At 44.1% G+C, this 16,131-nt stretch overlaps 1 protein-coding gene across 1 annotated transcript in view; it reads right to left on the bottom strand.

Annotated features, from left to right (window-relative positions):
- The window catches only part of FHOD3 (formin homology 2 domain containing 3), a 57,719-nt gene that overhangs the window by 7,876 nt on the left and 33,712 nt on the right, over positions 1-16,131 (bottom strand). The window contains exons 9-10 of the mRNA XM_008577531.1: positions 11,851-12,025; positions 3,846-4,007 (exon numbers count right to left, since the gene is read on the bottom strand). Coding sequence (XP_008575753.1) covers positions 3,846-4,007; positions 11,851-12,025 — 337 coding nt within the window. The remainder of the gene's footprint in view (positions 1-3,845; positions 4,008-11,850; positions 12,026-16,131) is intronic.

Raw genomic sequence — 16,131 nt, 5'->3', positions numbered from 1 at the left:
CCCCCCCCCCCCCCCCCCCCGCCTGTAGGGAAACTCAGCAGGAAAGGGGGCACCAGCCTCTCTCAACCGTGACAAGGCCAGGCCTCTCCTGGGAAGAGAAAAGGCAGACTGTGAATCCTAACCCCTGCTCTGTTTTTTGACAGACTGGGCTGGTGGCTACTCGTTGGCAGCCAGCTGGGCAGACCCTCTTCCAAAGACAGGTCCAAGCAAGGGAAAAATGAGACGGGCGTGTCTGGGCTTCCTCTTCTCTCCAGCTACCAGGGCCTGCCTGTTGGAATCAAACTGGGAAGGACCCCCCTGCAACACCACTGGGCTTCAGGATTTTCTAGGGAAGGCCAACATCTAAGATGTTGACATCTAAGAGGACAACCAGCCCTAGACAAAATACGTGCCCCAATATGATGAAAAGAGAAACTAAAATAAGAATGCTGAGAACGCTCTCCCTAGGTCAGAGCCATGAGCCAACTGGAGAGCCCTGGGTAGGATCTGGGGGAGCACATGAAGTGAGCTGGATCAATGATTTCACAGGCTAAAAATCACCTGGACAATTTGAAACATTTTACTTCAAGAGACCCTGATCAGCTCCAGTTGGAAAAGCAGCAGAACTGAGCCATGGAAACCTGTAAATAGATTAAGATGCCCTCATGTATCCCAACGGACTGCACGTCTAGGGCATTAGCAGGACGTTTGGCGTGTGCAGGCCCCACCACCAGCATCAAACATGAGAGCAGACATTTAATCATCTCTGAGGACCTGCAAGCGACTTATGGGCCAAAAATTTCATGGCTGTGGGATGGATTCTATTCAGTTTCCTGTAATAGCTGGACTTTTACTGTCTTTAGCCAGATGAGTTGTAGCCCAAATATGTTGGTTATTCATTATACACTTGCCTCACTGCCACCATTAAATAATCAAATCAAATATAGCATTATGTCAGGGTGAGGTCCAAACCACTAACTTCACATCAATTTTGCAAATCTTTTTTCCTATTCCTTTAACCTCTTGTGAAAAGCTGGAGTTTATCATCTCTTTATAACAGAAATCAAAGTCTAACTTCCCCCATCTTAAATTTCTGTTGATAATGCCATTACTAATGAATTAAACCCGTTACAGATACACACTTACATACACGCTGTACTGTGTTTGTTATAGTAACTGTGTCACAGGAAAAAATGTGTTTGGCTAAATAAAAAGAATATATGGCTGTTTTGCATAAGATTGGAATGAAAACGATAACCACAAAAATGGGCGAAATATCTTTCTAGCCAGATTGAAGAGGAAAATAAATTACGACTGTATCGTTGTTCCCAGTGACATTATGTGTCTCTTTAAGAATCTGGTTCTCTCTAGACCAAAGGGCAGGGCCAGCACAGACTTGTAACCTGTAGGAGGGGCACATAGCCACAGCCTCCAGGGACTGGCCAGACCAACGTCTCATGCAGTGTCCTCAACTAAGGTCCCTGGCCCAACCCTGCCCACCTTTCTCCACCCCTCTCCCTTGATCCACCTCCCCTTAGGCTCTTGCCCTGAGGCTGCCCACTGCAGCAAGACCAGGAGTTAACTGGTGGGAGGTTTCTGCCATTTGGTTACCAGTTTATGGAAGTAACTCACAGGAGGGCGATAAAAGGGCCACTACTGAAGATAATTTACTTAAAGCCTCAAAAAGCAGACTTCTGCAAGTTTCATTAAAAAGCTATTTAAGCAGATTTCTTATTGTGAAAAATGAACAAATGCTTTGGAAAAATCATACACAAAAGTCATGCCAATAGCAAGACGCTCAACTTTCCTAGCATGCAGGGAAATATAAATTAAAGCCACAAGGAAATACTAGTACACACTCTTTGGGTAGGCAAAAATTGAAGTGTTGCCTTGGCCTGGAGCAACTGAGATTCAGCATACAGCAGGAGTGTAGATTAGCCTCACCCCCTTGCAGAAGTTTGCAACCTGAAGACCCGGCAATTCCACTCCAGCTCTTATCCCCCAGAGCTTTTCCACCATATTATGCATGTGGGTAACCTGGGGATCTTGTTAAATGCAGATTCTGAACTGGTTGCCCTGAGACTGGGCCCAAGAATCCGTATTCCTAACAAGCCACAGGAGATACCCATGTTTTCTGGGGCCCAACTTTGAGTAGCAAGTCCTTAGCCAAGTTCTTCCACGGGTGCACTAGGAGACGAGCTAAGAATTCACAGCAGCACTAGGGAAATAGCGAAATACCAGAAAAATAAATGTAAAGTCCTTAGATGTTGACATTGGAACCTACAAACAATTCTTAAAGATGTAAAAAGCCAATCTCCCTGAATGGTAATTTTCCATTTAAAAAAATGGAGGAAAAGCAGGGGTTGGGCACGTACAAGAGGAAGGAGAGCCCACCTTATCATGCCACTAATCCCCCGAGGGCCGGGGACCCAGACCTCAAGGCCTTGCTCCTGAGGTTCTGAAGTAGTCGGACTCGGAGCATTCCAGATATCCAGAATTTAAGATTTTCAGCAGAACATTCTAATGTGCACCTAGGGCTGAGAATCATAGCTCAAGAGCCTTGTTACTTCAAGTGTGTACAAGGACCAGCAGCATGAACCTCATCTAGGAGCTGATCAGGAGCAGACTCTCAGTCTACCCATCTTACTGAAGGAGAACTGCATTCTCCCTTGATCCCACCCACCACCCAACTTGTGTTATTTTCCTTCTGGGGAAAAATTCCCATGGGAAATTAAAGCAGATCATATAAAAGAGGCAGGGGCTGAGAGGCTGCAGGCTTTGCTGTAGTGTTCTTCACCCTGGGAAGCAGCATGTCAATGTGGCAAGCAGAACCACTGAGTCCAGCATGCACAGCCCATACCCCAAACACCTCCCGTGTGAACCTCAAGGGTGGCACTAGTTGGGGGCTCTCTGAGTTTGAGTTCTTCCTGAACGCCCTGCCTTCCTGGAGTCACTCTCCTTTCACTTTTGGGAGACAGAACAGGGGGAGGCAACCAGGCTCCCTTCTAGTAAAACATCACAAACCCCTTTCCCTGTCACCACATCTTATTCTGGGAGGCAAAGCCAGTGGAGACTCAAGCTGTTTCTTGAGTGACCCAGCGGTAGGCTGAAGCTTAGGGGCTGAGCTCTCGCCCGAAACACTGAAGGTCACAGCCAATGCAGGCAGAAGTCAAACAATCCACAGGGGTCCCATTTCTCCCTGGAGAGCATTCTTGTGGGAGTTGGCACAGCACCGACAGGGGCAACTCCACACCCATGAGCTCAGTGGGCAGGAGCAGGCAGTGGGCTCAGACTAAAGGGAAAAATCAGTCCCCTTGATGAAGAGGAATCCTTTATTTGGTGGGAAGAGAACAAAACTGGTCAACCTCAGCTAACACTAAATATTTTAAGCATCCTAATGACCATGACATCACTTGCTACCCCTGGTTTTCACCTTCAGCATGCTCGTGTGCAGCAGTGATTCCCATGGGGAGCCAGTCTCCAGCTCAGCAAGTGGCCCCTGATGTTGGCTGAAGGGCAGAAATACAGCCTCCAGCAAAGCATCCACGGGAGTACATGGTAGTGAGCCCCAATGCACCCACCCCTACATACCAGAGATATTTCAGGGCCTTTCGGACCTTTCTGGGGACAAAGTGTGAATTGAGCAGAGCCTGGACAGATGTTGTGGCAGTTCCCTTCCTCCACAATGGCCAACGTTGATAGTCAAGCTGGAAACCTTTTGTTAACAAGGGCAGATGGGCGCTCCAGGCAGCTGCTGACAATTCACCGGAGCTGGCCTCTGAGTCTCTGCCCTTCCTGGGTCACATAGCATGGAAGGGTAGATCCCTGCAGGGGTGAGTCCCTCACCCCTTCTCAGATGCACTCACGGGATTTCCGGTTGGCCCGGGATCGCTTCCTCTCCCGCGGCACCACTCGCTGACTGGGCACTTGGGTGGCCGACTTGACGATGCGGTCCATGATCTCATCGGCTGCATCATCTGTGACGTTAGGTGAGTCATCAGTTCCCATAGTCCATGAACTAGTGGTTCCTGAAAAATTAAACCACCAGAGAGTGCAACGTTCTCAGAGAGGAGGAAAACAAAAGAAAATACACAGCACTGCTCCTCCGAGCAGCCAGGTTCTGTCAGCAATGGATCACAGCAAAGGCCAGAGTTACAGCTTCAGAACATCAGTTCCCATAGTCCATGAACTAGTGGTTCCTGAAAAATTAAACCACCAGAGAGTGCAATGTTCTCAGAGAGGAGGAAAACAAAAGAAAATACACAGCACCGCTCCTCCGAGCAGCCAGGTTCTGTCAGCAATGGATCACAGCAAAGGCCAGAGTTACAGCTTCAGAGTTAGTGGCAGATCCAGAACACTAACCTGTCCCCACTGCAGGGGGCACCACTGTAACCCATGACCACTACCCCCAGACTCTGAACAAACCCATACTCAGGGCACTTATTTCTCATTACCCTCTACCACAGTTGTGTTCTTATCTCTCATTACTTACTTTCTTCCCCTGGGTGTATTGTCTACACCTGCCAGAACTCATGATCACCTGCCCTCAGCTGATCACAGGACTTGCCACATCACCAGTATCCAGCAGTATACATCCAGTAACGTACAAAGACCCACCAAGAGATCTGTTAGGTCAACTCTGTCAGTGGTTATGTGCGCCTAGTGGATGTCAACTAATCTTAACTCCCGTTAAGCTAAATAGAAACCAATGGATTTTGTAATACATAGTTTATCTTTGGATTACCCAGACTTTCAAAGTCATAATGGGATTACCCTCTTCAACCAGCAAAAGTTCTGTTGACATAAATTTTTCTTTGGCACATTCATCTGCTCCCTGACCAGAGAAAATGTATTTATAACTACACATTAAGACACTCCGAGTCTGGTATAAAGGCATCTGTCTATCAACAAGCAAGAATCCAAAACATGGATTCTCAAGTAAGGTTCACTACCTATACTTCATTTTGTAATAATTGTACAACAACTTCAAAAGCCTATATGTAAGGGTTCTCAAACTCATTGCCTATGGGACACAGCTACCCCAGCCTGACTAAGGTCCAACTGAAGCTGAAGAACAGCCAGCTTTTCCCAATTCAAAGGGGAAAAAAAATGTTAAGAAACAAGTATTTAAAGCTTTTGAGTTCTTCTCCCATACTAATTTTTTTAAAGTTTTGGTGCTTGCGACCACCTGGTTGGTGACGAATGAACAAAGAAAAAATGGATATCAATGGATACAGGTGGGAACAGTGGATCACAGTTTAGTGGACTTGTGATTTTCATGAACACGTGTGTCTGTGGTTGAAATTTTACTACAATATATGTAATGCGCTATAATGTAGTCATAATTTCTGCTAGTAAAATCCACATGACTGAAAGAAATATGTAAATAGTTCACACTTTGCAAAAAGACTGCCAGGACTCCAGGTGCTCCATCACCTGCACTTATATGAGACCTGTGGCTATAACACAATGGTGATTTCAAATGACAAGGATTTTTGGTGGTGTTGATACAGTTTTTAAAATTAGTTTTGACTGGTTTTTTTTTAAATAGGGGAGTACCTACAGCATCAGCATGTGCAAAAACAGTAAATTGTACTTTTTCTGCTTATACCCAGGGAATTTGACCTACTTGCTCCTATGAGAAGACAAGTTTGTTTCAGCATCATAAAACCCTTTGAAAAACAGGCTATTCTCAAAAGTGAATTTTTGGAATTGATGAATTTTTCTGCATCCTCAGGATGGTCTAGGTGTTGTAATTGGAGGCGAGAGGGCTCACATGGCACAGCTTTCAGATTGGGACTGTGTAGAGCCTCTGAACAATGCCTTCCTCAAAGTAGAGCAATAGATAGCACGATTGTGTTTTACCCAGCAATTTCCTGTTTTCCCTTTCACCTATTGATTTATAATTTCTGTGTCTTATCTTGAAATGCCAAACTACCCTTCCCCAAACATACAAAGCTCAATCAATTGTATTTGCTCATAACGCATTTTCAGAGCACTGGGTGAGAAATGAAGGCATTATCTAATCCTCCCTCTAAGAATTACCCAGTTTACCCATCCCTAGGGATCTGCTTTCAATGTAATGTGTCAGGAGATGCTCAAAAGGAACATTTTGCCATAGGTCCAGGATTCTCCTCTTGCTGACTGTGTCACTGCCTGATGATCATTTATTCCCATTTTTCCTGGTCATGTATATGTTCCTCTTCCTGAAACCTTTGTACCCACACATAGCCATCAGGTGAACACTGCCCACACCTTTTACATACCCACAAGGCCATTTGGCTCATCACAGTCTCCCAAGCGTTAGGAAGACATTTATATATACTGAAATGTGGAGGGGATAACCACCACATTCTAGACTGTAACAGCACAATATCATCTTATTTTTATTTCATTTTTTAAAATATGGAAATTGTAGTTTGAAAGAAAACATGGTAATTTATTATTCCCCTTCTAGAAATCTAACCTAAAAAAAATAGTCCACAAGGAAAATAATTACATCAAAATAGATATACTGTTTTAATGGGGGGGGGGAAAGTTTTCCTTTATTTCTGAGAGATGACTTCCCTGNTTTTTTTTTAAATAGGGGAGTACCTACAGCATCAGCATGTGCAAAAACAGTAAATTGTACTTTTTCTGCTTATACCCAGGGAATTTGACCTACTTGCTCCTATGAGAAGACAAGTTTGTTTCAGCATCATAAAACCCTTTGAAAAACAGGCTATTCTCAAAAGTGAATTTTTGGAATTGATGAATTTTTCTGCATCCTCAGGATGGTCTAGGTGTTGTAATTGGAGGCGAGAGGGCTCACATGGCACAGCTTTCAGATTGGGACTGTGTAGAGCCTCTGAACAATGCCTTCCTCAAAGTAGAGCAATAGATAGCACGATTGTGTTTTATACAGCAATTTCCTGTTTTCCCTTTCACCTATTGATTTATAATTTCTGTGTCTTATCTTGAAATGCCAAACTACCCTTCCCCAAACATACAAAGCTCAATCAATTGTATTTGCTCATAACGCATTTTCAGAGCACTGGGTGAGAAATGAAGGCATTATCTAATCCTCCCTCTAAGAATTACCCAGTTTACCCATCCCTAGGGATCTGCTTTCAATGTAATGTGTCTGGAGATGCTCAAAAGGAACATTTTGCCATAGGTCCAGGATTCTCCTCTTGCTGACTGTGTCACTGCCTGATGATCATTTATTCCCATTTTTCCTGGTCATGTATATGTTCCTCTTCCTGAAACCTTTGTACCCACACATAGCCATCAGGTGAACACTGCCCACACCTTTTACATACCCACAAGGCCATTTGGCTCATCACAGTCTCCCAAGCGTTAGGAAGACATTTATATATACTGAAATGTGGAGGGGATAACCACCACATTCTAGACTGTAACAGCACAATATCATCTTATTTTTATTTCATTTTTAAAAATATGGAAATTGCAGTTTGAAAGAAAACAGAGTAATTTATTATTCCCCTTCTAGAAATCTAACCTAAAAAAAATAGTCCACAAGGAAAATAATTACATCAAAATAGATATACTGTTTTAATGGGGGGGGGGAAAGTTTTCCTTTATTTCTGAGAGATAACTTCCCTGGGGATAGACTTCTAGGCTAAAATCTTTTTCTTTTGGTAGTTTAAAGATGTCATTCCATTTTTTTCTGTCTTTCATCATTTCTGTTGAAATGTGAGCTATCATTCTTATTGTTGCTCTTATAACGTAATATATCTTCTCTCTGGCTGTTTAAAAGATTTAATCTCTGTTTTTTAACAGTGTGCCTATGGTATGTAGTTCTCTTTGTATTTATTCTACTTGAATTTGCTATGTTTTTTTTTTTTTTAAATATGTGGGTTGATATCTATCATCAGCTTTGGGAAATTCTCAGCCATTATCTCTTCAAATATTGCTTCTTACCTATCTTCTCCTTCTGGTACTCCAATTACATGTATGTTAGACCATCTGACTAAGTCCCACATACCTCTTACATTTTGTTCTATTCTTTCCACTTTTTCTCACCGTGTTTCAGTTTGTACATTTTCTATTGATCTGTCTTTGAATTCATTAATCTTCTCTTTTACTGGTACCAATCTGCAGTTAAGGTCATCCAATGAGCTCCTTATTTCAGATATTTGATTTAGTAGTTCTAGAATATCCACTTGCTTCTTTCGTATAGGTTCAAGTTCTCTGTTAAAATTATCCACCTTTTTATCCATTTGTCTATACTTTCCTTTTTTTTTTTAAATCACTTGTAATGATCAAGTCCTTGACTACACATTTCAACATAATATGGGTCTACTGCCATTGTCAACTTTCCCTCTTGACTGTCAGCTATACTTTTATGTTCATCCCTTGGCTCATAATTTTAACCATGTACTGGACTTTATGTACAAAAGAATGTAGAGACTGAAGTCAGTGTTGTTTTCTTCCAGAGAGTCTTTTCCCTTACCCTCTGTTAATAGACACAGTTGTGTTGGTGAAGGACCGAGTTGAGTTGCAGCCAGATAGCAATTTCAGTTAAAAATCAGTCCACCTCTCTCTTTAAATGTCTTGAGCCTTACTCTAGTTCATCTTTGTTTTCTCAGTATTTCAAGGTTGCAGGAGATTTCCTTCAGGCTTTCTGGCTCAGCACCATTAACACCACCACCACCATCCCATCCCCAATGCTGCAACAAATGTGTCATGGAGAAAATCATCTGCATTTGGGGTGCCTCTCAAATCCAATCTCTTTTGCCAGCTCACATGCCTACTACAAGTCTTGCTCGTTTCTCTTTAATCCTAGAGTCACTCCATCCATGATAAACCCCATCCTCACAGCCTGTGCCCAGATTTGGCAAATGCTCCTACAATAGCCATCTCAGCTCATCTAGAATCAATGTTTGTCTAGACCTCTTTCATTTTACTGTTCTTTAATGTCTTTTAAAAGAAGCCTTCCTAATTTATTTATTTTTTATTTCCACTTTTTGTAGCAGGAATGATAGCTTGCCACTCCCTTCTACATGCCACCTGGAAGGAAAAGTCTCCCTTCGGATGGGTGTGAATATGCGGAGAAAGTGAACAGCCTCCCTTTCTAATCCCTTTCATCAGACAGTAAAAACGAACCTATATTGTCCACACCCAGCAACATTTTTTTCTCTTTGTCCTTTCTGGTCAGAAACAGATGTCTAGTTTCTCTCACAGTAGCACAACCTGTTTACGGTCCATTACTGGACTCCGTCTCCCAGGACAGCTTACATCGTACCACCCTTGCATCCACTAAGGTGCAGGGGCTCACAACTTGGCCTGAAGGCTGGGGTCACTGTGGTACAGGTATTAATGGTCTCCTTGACCTTCCTGCTGTCCGTGTTTAACCTAGCACACAAAGCCTGAAAAAGCTGCTGGGCACAGGGAGACTCATGCATGGGTTGTCCTGGGCCTTTTTGGGTACCACAAGGTACAAGTGATTCCCCTGCCCACACCCCTCAGCACTGCAAAGCTGTTTTTATTTTAGTCTTATCCTTGTTTTACACTTCTATTAGACTGACGATCTCTAGTGCTCAGCATTTAATAATACTATTTTCTTCATTTAATAATACTATTTTCTTCCCACTTTCTTCTTTCCTCTTTTATTCTTTCTTGGTTACATACTCTCTCCTGTCACTTAGAACACAGGCTTTTAATAGACAGTGCTGGCCAAGAAAACGGCACTTATCCTTCCATGTAGCAAACCAGACAACAAGAATGAACCATATAAAATGCTCAGGGCTGTGGTTCTTCTCAGCTGTGTCTGTGTTTTTCACAAAAGGCTGCCTTTTCATTGCCAAAGCATAATACTCATTTATGTTCTTCTCCTAATTCCACATCCCAATCTACCTAGAAGTTTGGAAATGGATTGCAAAGACTGAATTCCAGAGAGCCTAATCTTTTTTTCTTTGACATAATAATATATATGCCAATATTTGGGGTATAGTTTGGGAATCAAGACTGTGGTGAGAGATAGGACTTTTCTACTTGTCATCTGTGTCTCAGTGTAAATTGGGGCAGGGAGGGAGGGAGGCAGCCTTTCTTTTGGCATATTCTTAGTTGCATATCAAAGTAAAAGCTCTATTGAAGGGTAAAGGCCAAAGTTCAACATTAACACAGGAGAAGGGAACTAGAATCAGTAACACTGTATTCACATGAAATTATTTTTAAAAAGTAATTTTATAAAAATGCCTAAAGTGCAACTCCAATTGGGAATCCCATAAAAACTCTAGGGTTCTATAACCCTTTCAAGATCTTCCTTGAGTGGCAATTTGTAACTCTTTGTTTCACGAGAAATTCCAAGAAGCCCTATGCCATTGTGTGATAATGAGCCACCTTCTTCTGAAGAAAACTTGGAGCTGCCATCTGTTTTTCCTTTATATTAAAGTCATTATTACTATCATTATTTTTGTTGTATATTTTTAAGAGAGTTGATATCAGCAAGATTCTAAAAAGCACTGGTCAGAGAGCAAAGCCAGTTAGAAGTCACTGATGGGCCTTCCCAGGGAGTTCTCCAGACTGCATCCCCTTGGATTGTAGCTGCCTTTCTGTCATCTTGGAAATCTGAATATCCACTAGACATAGAGCCCAAGAAGGTGCCTGGTGGGCACTGCATTCATTACTGAGTTTCTGCGGTGTGCAGGTAACCCAAGCCCAGCTTACCTGGCATGTTGTTTTACTTATTTTCCCAACATAACTACTACTAGCATCCCCTTTCACACTCCAAAGCATCTCAGTTTGGACAAAATTATATGGTTTCTTCTAGCTACATGCATAGTATGTGCTAACCAAACACCAAGAGGAGAAAGCCTATCTCCAGCAGTTGGTCCTCATTAGTTATAAAGTTTTTCATCGTTAATAAGCCTAAGTCAGGGTCTCAGGAGTGCATCTAAGGAAAAGAGTGGCCCGGTGAGCTGGACAGTGTTTGGAGGAGGTGGCTCCTAGAAGTGAACGGGAACTAGACAAGCAGAGGAGAAGGGCATTCTAAGCTGAGGGGACAGTGTGAGCAACAAGGGGACTCAGGGGTACACGTGGTGCAAATATAAGGGTGGTGCCAACAATGTGGGGATAAGTGAAAGCCAAGTTTGGGAGACAGGATGGGACCAGACTACAGGGGCCTCAAACAGTATGAGTAGCGTGGGCTTTATGCTGCAGGCAAATTTAGGAGAGTTAATGTGGGATCAGACTAGACCAGGGAAACATGAGTCAACATTTTCAGAGGTAAAATGCATCTTATTTCTTAATTAAAATAAAAAAATCTCTTCCAATTACATGATAAATTTAAAATTCTAATCTCTCTTTACCATCTTGAAGTTTGTTATGTCTTTGCCTCTAAGGATGTAAAAAAGATACAAAATGGTAGTGCTGTAATTCTGGGATTGGCAAACTTTTTCCATATAGTAAATGTTTGAGGCTCTGAGGGCCCTACAGCATCTGTCACAATGGCCCAACTCCACCACTCTAGTGCAAAACAGCCACAGATGGTACACAGTGAGGAAGTGTGGCTGGGTTCCAATGAAACTTACGAAAATAAGGCAGACTGAAATTGGCTGCTGGCTGCAGTCTGTCAGTCCCTGCTTTAACTCCTGAGGATTCATCCATAATAAGAATTCCTCTATGTAAAGTAAGTTACACTTTTGGGAGTGTTGTTTTTGAGATGCAGCTATTGAAGGTGGGTCATGAAGATGCCAGTAAAGGAAGGATTGTGATTAGGTCAGTACTGAGAGTCCTGGGGAGTTGATGGCCCTTGGCAGCCACTGACCAGGCACAGTCACCTGTACCCTGAGACACAGACTGGACTCCCACTGGACTCCCACAGGATGGCCAACCCCAGAAGATGTTCCCTGCTCGGCCAGGAGTTACCTCGGGCCACTCGGCTGCGCGTGCGGACCCCTAGCACGGGGGTGGCATCCTCTACCACGGCGGAAGAGGTTTTCAGCACAGCTTTCATGTTCTCGTGCTCAGCTGCGTCCTCAGCATAGCTCAGACCCTGAGGCTGGCTTGGTGGCCCCGGAGAAGTGCCAGAGAACTTGCCAGACTGCAAAACGAAAGGCGAATTAGGACATGAAGGAGTGCCCCCAAAGCCAACTCAAGCTCATAAAACTTTTAGTTGAGGAAATCCTTCTCTTCTCTCTTTTATTTTTAACAGGATCAGAAGCCTTGACCGTGATGTTACAACACCGCGCTCACCAGGCCCCGCCCTCCTGTCCTGGTCTGGACACTCCCTCCGTGAGCTCCAAGACCAGCCCTGGCCAGACTCAGGAGGAACTTGCAGGGCTCCAGGCCAACCTCCTGTGGCTGCCCATGAGGTCAGTACCCAGCTTACCTGGTCCCCAGCCCTGTGCCTGCCACTCAGCTGGCTACATCCTGCTGACTCCCCACCACCTGCTGGTCATCAGGGCCTCAGTAAGTGGGCCGGCCTCCATTTACCTGACTCTGCTGTCAGCTGCTATCCCCCCTCATCCTCAGTGCAGGACCTCCCCTCCCCACCCAGGCTGCTGGGCCTGAGCTATAGTTAATCTTTCCACACACAGGCCAGACAGGACCAGTGCAACCACTGCCCAAGCAGAACGTTTCCTGTTACTCTCTCCTGAGAAACATGAAATCAAGTTCTTTCAAAAATCTCACCTGCCCTTCATGGAGGCCATCTGAACTGAGTCTTTGTACTTTTAATTACTTTATCACTAGATAAACTTCTTTAAGTGACTTTAAATAAAATATCCCGTTTCTAAAAATAAATTGCGGGTGAAAAATCACGTCAATCTCTTGATTTTAAATTAAACACATCTTCAGTTTAAGTATTTCCACTGAGGTTACAAGTAATCAGACACACGTTTTTCGAGAATTGAATACATTTTGGGAAGTTAAAATGATAAAATGCTTCCAGTTCATCATGTTCCACAGTGCCCCATTCAAATGGCACTGTGATAAGAGAGGACAATTCTGCCTATTTTTATTTTTTTTATTTTTTTAATTTTTTTATTTTTTTAAAAAGATGACCGGTAAGGGGATCTTAACCCTTGACTTGGTGTTGTCAGCACCACGCTCAGCCAGTGAGCGAACCGGCCATCCCTATGTGGGATCCGAACCCGTGGCCTTGGTGTTATAAGCACCGCACTCTCCCGAGTGAGCCACGGGCCGGCCCATTGGTCAGAGTTGCTGTGAACCAGGTGATGTCAGTAAGCCTTATATGACTGACTGGTGGGGCAAGGGGGAAGAGGATTGGAGAGTCAGGGCCTTGCCTTCTTTAATAAACTCCCTGACAACAGAAATGAGTATTTTTTTCCCTTATGAGAATGCATTTATTCAGTCACATTTTTCCTAAGCAATTAATAATTGTCTTTTTTTTTTTTTTAAAAGATGACCGGTAAGGGGATCTTAACCCTTGACTTGGTGTTGTCAGCACCACGCTCAGCCAGTGAGCGAACCGGCCATCCCTATGTGGGATCCGAACCCGGGGCCTTGGTGTTATTACCACCGCACTCTACCGAGTGAGCCACGGGCCGGCCCTGCCTCACTATTTTTATCTGATGGCTTATTTATTTAACCAGGATGGGTTGCATTTTTTTCCAGCAATTAGCACATGTGCAAAGAGCTGCATGAACAAAATCTCCAGCCTTCTCAGCATCCTGAAAAGTAACCAGCATTCCCTTTTTATGGAAGAGGAAGCTGGGGTTGGGAGAGGTTACAGATCTCACCCAGGATTACTGGTGCCTTCCGGTATGTGGGAGGCCTGCGATATAGCAGCCTGGGTTCTCACAGCCCATCTGGAGAATGACACCAGCAGAAAAGGCCACAGTTGCCTTGTGTTGCCTTGACTGTCACCATTTGGTCTAAAACCAGTTTTGGACACAGGATGAGAAATTCATTTTTCACAGACCCTTACACCTGGGAGGATCCCTGGATTATACTCAGAAACAGGGAGAGAAGAGGAGGGAGAGGTACTCAACAGCTGATATGGGCTGACTCTATAAAAGCAGGGTCTTCAGACTCCCCCCACCAACTTCTCATCACTGTTTAATTGCTACCACCTCTGTCCTCGTTTTATTCAGCATCTATATTAAAAGTCACTTATTACAGTTTTCTTTAAAATCTCTTCTAGTTCCAATGTTCGGGGGATCCGTGATTCTAAATCAATTGCCTGGTTTTGTTTTCAGTGGTTTAAGTTGTGCATGTCATTTTCTAAGCGGATTGTGAAATCCTTGGGGTATAAGCTTGTCTTTTACCTCACTCACACCTTCCTTGGAGCCCTGCAGCGCTGGGCACACAAAGAGCACCTAATAGTGGAGAGCTGGGGAGATGTGAGGCTGTACACTTTGCTGCAGTGACAATATCCAAATCTTCCAGTAGATGGCAATCATTCTACAAGAATGATGCCATTTCGGCCTCTAAAAACATGGATTAGGTTGATAATGAACTTTTAAGAAGCCTGAACTGTCCAGATTTTAATGTGAATTTAAATATTTTTGAATCAAACTCAAGAAACATTTACCTCTGTTTATAACCGGGAAAACCTCATGTTTTCAGAGAAAGACAGAATTTACAAATTAGTGGGATCTGTAAAAAATCTCAAGAATTTGGCAAGAAATTATGATGTGTTTTCATAACTATAAGCATATTGGGCTTGTATTTTTCACCCTCCAATGTGTCTCATTTCCATAAAAATAAGCGATCCCTTTTTAAAACTTTAAAAAAGAATACTTTGGAATGAAATGTGGGACATAGCTTGCTCAAGTGGATCCAGTTTGCTTCCTGAGTTGCTGTTATACAGGAGGCTAAAGATCCTGTTGAGCCCAGAATCTTAGACGACGAGACAGAAGGCTCTCAGCTGATGACACCGGCATCCAGAACTACCAGGGGGCTGTAGAAAGGGTTCCTTCTGGAGAAAAATGACCTGAGCACTCCCTCTGGGTCCAGAAAATCCCAAGGAAACAAAGGGTTTAGGTGAAAGTGGATGGTAAGGGGGTTGATAAGTCCACGGTTCTCAGAACTGCCTTGAAGTTGCAACCAAATTCCTAAGTTGTGTTCCCAGGTTTCTCTGTGCAGGTCAGACCCATCAGGAATGTGGACACATGAGAGCAGTGACCACATGCCTTCTGTTTTGCCTACTATATGAACACATTTTGGCACAGACGCAGCCTCAGTGAGGTCTTCTTAACTGGCTTTCTTCCTCCCCAAAGAAATCTGCCTGGGCCGGCCCGGTGGCGCACTGCTACAGTGTGCCACCTGGGAGTGCAGCAGCGCTCCCACTGAGGGTTCGGATCCCACATGCAGACCGGTTCCCGCTCACTGGCTGAGCAAGGTGCAGGCGCAGCACCGAGGGTTGCGATCCCGTTGCCGGTCCCGGTCCGGTACGGGCGCGACACTGAGGGTTGCAATCCGTTGCCGGACACGAAAAAAGACAAAAAGGAAAAAAAAAGAAAAAAAGAAATCTGCCTGATTTGAGTTCAGCTGAGGCTTGTGACCCCCTGGGCAATGGCACACCCCCTGGACAATGGCACACCTTAATCCTCTCCTCATCTCGTGCCCTGTGCCGTTGGGAGCCATGTTCCACACACACGTGTGAGAAGTTCATGGGCACCAATCCAAACGATACAATCACTCCAAAGAGTCCCTTGACAGGTTCCAAAAATGACCTGTCAGTATCAAAAAAAGATGATTCTATTCTCAAGTCTGTTCAAGTAAGGATAAATGATGAATAAAGGAGAATTTCCAGAAAATTTCTTCCTTTTGCCTGGAACTGACCTTATAGCTTACTAGTAATGGACGAGATGTGCGAGGTACCACCCTGGTTTTTGTATTTTGTAAAGGCACATCAGGAAGGGAACCTGCACTGTGTGTCTCTGGTGTCTGTGGCATCTTCATGCCTCCCTCTACTACTGAACATTTCCCACCTGAATGCCCACTACCCTCAAGGCCTGGGTGGGCTCATGGCTGAGGTGGGAGAGAGGGGGGAAGAGCCCAGGAACGGGGAAAACACGTAAGTGTGCAGGGGCACCCCAAGGTGCTGTAGGAAACTCCTGCTGGATTCACTCTCCTCTGGGATCTCTTCCCACACTGATACTTGTGACTCAAGGGACTGCTGATAGCCCTTCAGATTAACTCCTTGAGAAATCAAATCAATTTCTCTATTCAGGTGCCTCA

Source organism: Galeopterus variegatus, unplaced genomic scaffold, assembly GCF_000696425.1.
Source record: "Galeopterus variegatus unplaced genomic scaffold, G_variegatus-3.0.2 Scaffold1528, whole genome shotgun sequence".
Classification (NCBI taxonomy): Eukaryota; Metazoa; Chordata; class Mammalia; order Dermoptera; family Cynocephalidae; genus Galeopterus; species Galeopterus variegatus.
The sequence above is the reverse complement of the archived record's forward strand: the minus strand, read 5'-3'. Positions and strand labels throughout refer to the sequence as shown.